The 8253-nt window shown below is 39.5% G+C and overlaps 1 protein-coding gene across 1 annotated transcript in view; it reads left to right on the forward strand.

Moving 5' to 3' along the window:
• ptprn2 (protein tyrosine phosphatase receptor type N2) overlaps positions 1–8253 on the forward strand; it is a gene marked incomplete at its 5' end in the record, with an annotated part of 140991 nt that overhangs the window by 125269 nt on the left and 7469 nt on the right. The window contains 3 exon segments of the mRNA XM_014013339.1: positions 463–540; positions 3427–3546; positions 6670–6836. Of these exon segments, the coding sequence (XP_013868793.1) occupies positions 463–540; positions 3427–3546; positions 6670–6836 (365 nt within the window).

Consider the following 8253-nt stretch of genomic DNA (forward strand, 5'->3'; position numbering starts at 1 on the left):
GTCATGTTAAAAAAAAGCCAATGTTAAATATAATCATAGTCATCATAATAAAAACAATGTGAAAGGGGGAGGMGTTTTGGAAACACACATAATGAAGTGAAATAGAAAAGTGTCAAGTTGTTCTTCAGGATTAAAAATAGAAACTTGAATGTTATTAAGCTCAACTCTGTGGTGCTTAAAACACTGAATCCATTGAGTGGCAGATTATTTAAGATTTAAGTAATGYTTCTAATTTTTGATATTTAGCTATTTTTTTCTTGTAAAACTGATAAATTGATCTCTGTGCTTCATTACCTGTAGAAATATACTGTTCTTTAGTGTTATACTGTCATATATTCTAACAGAATCACTAACAATAGTTTTTTATTACTTCCATGTTTTTCTATTTATGCACCTTTGCACTGCTTGGTCTTGGTGTAATTTAATCTWTAACACGTTTCATTTACTCTCCTTTTCCCCCAGATGGACCACGACCCTCGCAATCCAACCTACATCGCCTCTCAGGGCCCACTTGCTTCCACCGTGGCAGACTTCTGGCAGGTAGGACTCATCTGCTCATTCACAGCCCTTTTTTTATCTGTTTTGTGTCTGCAGAAGAAAAAAAACTGACAAACTGCAACAGGGCTACACTCTGTGTCTTTTTGATTGTCAGTGCTAGAAAGGCATCCATCAGTGGGGTAATGTAGCAGAAGTTATAGGTGATAATTGATTTTGAAGAATATAYAATAAACAGGAACTATTAGTCACTCATTTGTCGTGTTTTATTAGTGTCAGCTTATCAAACTGAACAAATATAGATACAAAAATCACAAACCAATTTAGTAGCTTCCTCTTTGCAAGATATGTATGGAAGCTGTGGTTGTAAAACTCTCTGAAGCAGATATAAAAGAATATATCTACGTCGTAACAAAAAAATTGCATTCCTTTAACTCAACTCAAAAGTARTGAAACTAATATAGATGGTGGTAAAAGTGCTGCTGCAGTTCAGCTCAGTAATAAACTGTGTCACTTTTTGTAAATGCGCTACGGAATTCCAGAGTTTTGTTTGTTTCACACAGAAGTCGTTTTTGTTTGGTTTTAKCCCACGAAGGGCTAATGTTATTGAAAATATTGCTGCTATTTGCTCATATTAGCATGTTTTTTTTCTCAAAGCTATTTGCAATATTTCCATTGTCGATAAATGTCAAGGCATCGTGCCATTAATTAGCGTTTACRGGCTTTTGTAAAACACGTCAGCTCGTGTGGAAGTGTGCCGTAAATGGTGCATGCTTGCCAAATAGCATTCCTGTGTGCTAATAGGACAGGGCTGTAGTAATTAGTGGKTCCGTCACCTCCATATGGTGAAGTAACTCGAGATAGCCGTAACCAGGGTGTAGAAGTGTGAGGCATAAATTGTGGCAGAGCAGCTGGTCCTCCTCTCTGTAGTCTTCGTCGTGGACTGAGCTCATCTTGAGCCAAAATGATGGTGCTGAGTTTGAGTTTGGAAGCTTATGACTTGAGAACAATGTGGTCAAGTTTAAATTACTTTAGTCACAAACAGCAAAAGTTTTAAACCTAAATACAGCTGTGCTCATAGATTTTGTTCTAATTTGGTTTTCAAATCCCTCRGAGAAGCTCTCTGAAACTTAAAACTCCATTTTACCTCTTTTGGTTAAACAAGTACATTTTCATTCTCTTAATGTGCAGATGTTTTGGAGTCAGGTGCTGTGAAAAGGTTATGAACAAGAAATGTCTTACCTGTTGAAGATAGCGCTTTAAACAGCATCACCTTGGAGAAATAAACATTAATTCTGACCATGCTGATAAGCTAACGAGTATCAAGGACCAAAATAGATTTCTGCTTTCTTAAAACAACTCCAGCATTTTACAGAGGTTCACTTGTTTCTGCTCAKACAAGCCATCAGCTTGTCAGTTCAGTCAGAGAAAAACACTTTTTCTCCAATATGAAAAACTGTTCAAAACGMCGTCCACAGTACCTAATGTTGCTATCTCACTGGAGAACTGTTGGCAACCGAGGTCTAACTGAGTTCTGAGTGTTTGCAACTGCGAGCCGTGGAGTTACATTTTTATTGGGGCAATCTTTGAAAATCATGGCCTGTTTTTGTGTCCACTTCTTGCAAAACTGGACTTGTAACTGGGTCATGCACATTATTTTTATTGCCTATCTTAGCCCGCATTGCTTGTTCATAACCTGCACACAAAAACCCATGTCAAAATGTCCGAACCATCCTTTTAAAGACAAGCTTTTTAGTCACAAATTTATACTCTGAATCTTTCCAAACTACCCTAAGCGCAAAACCACAGCATGTCGTATAGAGCTTGACTGATGTTTTTGGTATCTTTTTTTKGGAAATTGGTATTCATTATTCACTGTGGCCAGCCATGGATTGTGGCAGAAAAGGAAAAAAAAACTCTTTACCCCATTAAAAGTAAACAAACAGGGGAAACACTGGCACTCTCATGCAAATGGAGCGTGCAAGAGGCAAATCTTTTTGCTCTCTCCTACCTAATCCACTCCAGCCCCAGGCACTGCTCTGAAAGGCAGCTTGGCTCTAATCCTCTGCTCCTCTTCCTCCATCCCTTCATCCTTCACGTTACTCCTTCTCCACCAATTCATCTGTCCGTCTCCCCTCTATTACCTTTGCTCTGCTGGGCCTTGCTTCCTCACTGAATTAAGAGCCAATCTGTGTGAGTTTATGAAGCAAAAGTCAGGTGTTTTGGGGAGTTGATGAATGGTCTTTGGAGTTTCGAAACTGTTAATCACATTTTTGTAAAAAAAAAAAAAAACAGATTGTTGCTGTAGGTGAGGATGAAAGATGAGGATCCACTTTTACCCCACTACCTGCAAATATTAGCAAAATTATACAAGACTAAATGGATAATATTCCCTCACATTATCACCTTGCCTAATCTCATCACATCCTGGCACAKTTGGCACAGTTGCTGCATAATGTGTCCACTGGGCCGGATCACAGAAGCTTGTGATTAGTGTATAGTCAAGGCCATTGTGTTTTTATAGCAATCATAAAAGCGGTGTTTCCTCCTCATTTTCCTAATGGCTGCCAGTGGGCCTCTATTTCTTTCCAAGGACACATTAGATTGTGATAAGATGAAATGGAGCAGCAGTGCAGAAGATGTTGTGATCTCGCTCAGATGACTGAGAGAGGGCGAAAAGAGGCGCCCCCCTACTGCTCCACCCGGCATTTATCATTTGTCATGCACAGAGAGGTGACATTTATTCATACTTCCTGCACGAAGATCAAGAAATCAATTTCACTCCAATGCACGACTTGAGTTTGAAATGCCGGCTGCTCAGTTCAGCTACATATTAGTGCTATTTGAATTTCATATGGATGCATATGAGGGAGTTTGTTATCTCCTGATGTGTTAGATGGATATGTGTTGTGTTTTTTTTTTCATGTGTAGATGGTGTGGGAGAGCGGCTGCGTTGTCATCGTCATGCTGACACCRCTGTCAGAAAACGGAGTGAAGCAGAGCCACCACTACTGGCCTGATGAAGGATCAGATGTCTACCATGTATATGAGGTATGCAGGAAACATGACAGAATCAATAAATCTGGAAAATAAAGATTTCCTGTGATACAAATTGGACTTTAAGTATTGAGTTTAATGCAAATTATTGCAGTGGGTGACACTAAGTTTGTTCTACTCGTTTTATTTTAAAAAGTGATACTTGAACAATTTATYTGCAAAATGTTTGTGAGGAAACAAAATACACATTTGAAGCTTTATGTTATTAGAATCTGTATGCAGCTGAGCAAGATGATTATAATCAAGAGTAATGAAAAACAGAGGCTGTGGCATTTCCCATGCTTCTTCCGAGTGTAATTAGAAATCTGTATTAAGAGGGTACAACACTTTCAAGTAAGGGTCTCTGCAGTCACTCAGTGGGAGTTTCTTGGGCGTAGTTTGGGTAAGTTATGGTTGGTCGGATTGACTGGTGGGCGTGGTTTGGGCAAAGGCAGCTGGGGAGACGTGTAACAATTCAGACTGTTAATTTTATGAGTATTTGTTTTAGTCATAACTAGGGGTGTAACGAGATCTCGTTGTACGAAATCTCGTGATACTAAACTCCCGCGAAATCTCTCGTTGAGAGGTAACTGTTGTCTCGCTAACAGTGTTGCCAACTTAGCGACTTTGTAACTAGATTTAGCAACTTTTTAGACCCCTCTAGTGACAAATTTAGCAACTTTTCCCGGTGTTTTTGGAGACTTTTAGAAGCTTTGGCGACAGCCCTTTTCAAGCACTTTTCTCCTTTTCTCCTCCTTTCCTCGGCGAGCAGCGAGCACCCCCGTGAGCCCCTCCCCCTTCCTAAAGCCAGACCAGAGCCCCAGAGAGAGATCTGATAGATGTTCATAAAGGGAAAAAATAATTACTTATTTTGTTTTTTTATTTATGTTGAATTTTTGGTAAGTTTAAATGCCATAGAATAAGTAAAGACGTAAAGAAAGGGAATATTTACTTATTTTTTTATATTTGTGTTCAGTTTTTGGAAAGTCCTGCATGAATGTCATTTTTTTATCTGATGTTGGAAGGCCATGCATAGTTAAAGCACTGTTCTAAGGTCTAAGGAGATTCAAGAAATCAGAAAAAGGAAGATATCAGTTGTGTTTGTAATTAAAAAATGTTAAAACAGAATAAAAGCATTTTTGCAGCATAAAATAGATCTTTAAAGTTTTCTTGAAACTAATATTAAAATCACGTCTCGTCTCGTCTCGCAAACTCAGTACTGTGTCTCGTCTGGTCTTGTCTCGAGAGTTTTATGTATCGTTACACCCCTAGATAACTCCAGACAGGAAGATGCTAACTGGAGAGATGTGTAACAATTTAAGTCGTCCAAAACAGCCCGAACCCACCTGGAAAAAGATCACAATTTTCGAACATGAATATTCATCATAAATTCAGACAARTGAGGTGCTAGCTGCACCAAATATGAAGTCAATAAGGCATATTTACATGTTCACAATAATTTTACCATTACTTCATCTTTTTAACTTTCCACCCACACCACAGTCCAACCGTTTACCCAAACTACACCCACAAGAAGATCCCACTTAGTGACTGCAGAAATCCCCCTTTTGAGATTKTATTAATAGTGTGTTTGAATGTGAGAGACAGGTTGACAGATATTTTTCAAATGTTTTTAACATMTTTTCCTAAATGTTCAGCAAAGTCTTCAGGGGCAGCTGGTGCCTAAAGCCAGTATCTTGCGGGGCTGCAACTGTTGGGGACAAGTTAGCAAACAGTGTTTGTTATGAGGTCTTCCAAATGTTTTTAATTTGGAAAACATTTATCACTTAATCCTGAACATGTTTAAATAGCCACAGAGTTGTTTCCTTAAATTCCAGAAAAKTCTGAAACGCATCGATGATTAATAACCAGTATTTAAAAACTGGTCAGAATGTGCCTCTTTCATTTCAAAGTGTGCTTAAGTACATTAAATCAAACATAAGGACAGCTAACTGGGTGGGGCACAGTGTGGTGGGCACAACCTTGAGTTCAGGTTTGCCATCCATGCACATGAAAAGAAGTTGTAACTTTTTTAAAAGCTGGCCTTGAAAAACTCAACCACGCTGGTTTCTTGGGCACAAACACTGAATTCAGTGAGACTGCAACTGAAAATGTGTCTATTTTCTCACAATTCTGAGTCTCTTAACAAGTGAGACACTAATGGAAATCTTCACCAGACATTTCTTCAGAAAAAATGCATTTTTTTCTTTTAGCAGCCTCCTACATCCTGTGCTTTTTTCTTAATGGACTTTTAAACTTTTTAACAGCTAGTCCTCTTCACTCAGTAAACTTCCAACCCAAAGACGTGCTGTGTCACTGTGTGAATTTGCATCAAATGTTTCATAATCTGATCCCCAAACTGGAACAGAACTTGTTTGGTGCTGGTGGGGAAAAWATAGCTAATTGTAAACAGCTTTTATTATGAAGCTCTTTAGTGACAAGGACATTTTTACARAACATTAAAAAATGGTGCTTCTAAGTTCTACAAATATAATTTAAAAAAAACATAAGGACCTATTTTTCTTCATTTATTAAGCCTGTTTTTTCTAAGCTGGTAGAAAAAGAAGTTAAGAAGAATGATTGAAATTACAGCACAAATTCTGAAGGTTTTCAGACAAAAGTATTCATTCTGAAAAAGTAAAACGGAAAAGCAAAAACCACGAATCGTAAAATTTTTACTTGAAACAAACATTGTTGGTAATGTTCTTTGAAATCCATTGAAGAAATCTCTTTATTTTAAATAGCAATCAAGAGAGAAAAAACTGTTTAACAGWGTTTATTCATTCTCTTAGTTCAGAAGCTTTTGCACATTCAAAATGAAATAAATTATTTTCACATTGTTTAGTTTCTCTCTTTGCTACGTCTCATTTGGTCACAAAATGACTCTAATTTAGGAGAGGAAAGCACACAAACTGTTACAGTGCAGCGGGATGTCTTGTTATAATTATGCATCTTTTTTTTCAAACTTTCATCAACAAAAACAAAGACAACTCCCTGGAACTGAATTGTTTTGCTGCCTTGTCACAAATCCCAAAGGATGAATCTCAAAAATCAAACTTTTCTGCAGTTTGGATGAGCCAACATGATGTAAATGCTTAATTCTCCTTTGTGTGTTTTTGTTTGTTTGCTTGATTTTAGGTCAATTTGGTGTCCGAGCACATCTGGTGTGAGGACTTCCTGGTGCGGAGTTTCTACTTGAAAAACCTGCAGACCAACGAGACTCGCACCGTCACCCAGTTCCACTTCCTGTCCTGGATGGACCGTGGGATCCCCAGCTCAGCCAGGACCCTGTTAGACTTCCGCAGGTAGAGGAGAGACCCTCAGAGGGACAGATCCTTTACAGCTGTCCTTTTAGACCATGCTTTCTCTTAATCACCTCCCCTTGTATATTCTGCATTCTGTCAGTGGCTCTCCGGTCCTTACCCCTGTTTTTTTTTACCTCCTTCTCTCTGCCTTTTTGGAGAATGGCTGTTCTKATAATAAGGACCCCCCGATTCTGTACCCATCCCTTTCATCCCGAGCCGATCTCCCTCACCTCCCTCCAGCACATGTGATGCAGCAAATTAACAGCCCCACACTGCCTGGCTTGGCTTGGGAAGAAACAGAAGAGAGAAAGAAAGAAAGAAAGAAGGAAAGAATAATAAAACACCTAATTCAAACACCCAATTAAATGAGAGCTGTCTCACCAAAAACACAGGAGGTGGTGTGGGGTGGGCTGGGGAGGGGAGCAGGAGGGCTGGTAGTGACTGAACAGCCTCACTCTGTTCTTCATATAATGTGTTCTGGCAGAAGAGCAGCAGTGCTCCTCTGAGAAAACCCAGGAGGGAAAAGGAAAAGCCCTTCAAATGAGAACAGACGCATCTGATTTGTGGATGGAAGTCTTTGGTTTCTAATGCAGAGTGAGAGATTTAGGCTCTCTGACAGAGCTGGTGCTGCCTCTCCAAACCGAAGCTCAGTTATCTATGTGTCGTACCAGCGAGCTGCCACCGTTCCCTCACGCTGCCGTGGGTTATTTTGTTTCCGATGAAGCGATTCAGAGTTATTTTGTTTCTGATGAAGCGTTTCAGAGGTCTCAGATCCACAAAGTGTGCTCTCTCTCTCTCTCTGACTCTCACGGTTTTGTGGTTTTGGCCAAGTTGGTATTTTGCGGTTGCCAGTGTCATTTTTGTGATGTTGCAGCTAGTAATATGAGCCCAGTTGCATAGTCACAAAAGTGATCATTGGAAACTGTGTCTCCTCAGCCAGGCCTGGGCACACACCGTCTTTTTCTCACCCCCTTCACCCCCTCTTCACTGCTCCTTCCTCTGGCCTGCATGGGAACTCCAACCACCCCGTACCATGTCTGACTGAGGGCGTGCTTTCATTTGATTTGACGTTGCATGGATTTCTTTTAAATTTCTTTTTACAATTTTAGGCATTTTATACTGTTCTAAATCTTAAAGGGGCGATATATTATGTGTTTCTCAGGCATATATTTAAATACAATACCATAATAAAGTATCTATGTCACCTTTAGCTGTTATTAAAATGCTGTTTTATGTTTAAATAGAAAATAAACTTATCTTCTCATCACTTCCTCTTCTAAACGCCTTGAAATTGGCCTCTGTCTCTTTAAGAACCTCCTTCCGCTTCTGTCTCGCCCATTTCGGTGCGAGGGGGAGGGGGCCATGATGCAGTTTACTTGCCATCTGAATCTGAAAAGAGCTTCAGTGAGTGAGAAGT

Source organism: Austrofundulus limnaeus, unplaced genomic scaffold, assembly GCF_001266775.1.
Source record: "Austrofundulus limnaeus strain Quisiro unplaced genomic scaffold, Austrofundulus_limnaeus-1.0 Scaffold100, whole genome shotgun sequence".
Classification (NCBI taxonomy): domain Eukaryota; kingdom Metazoa; phylum Chordata; class Actinopteri; order Cyprinodontiformes; family Rivulidae; genus Austrofundulus; species Austrofundulus limnaeus.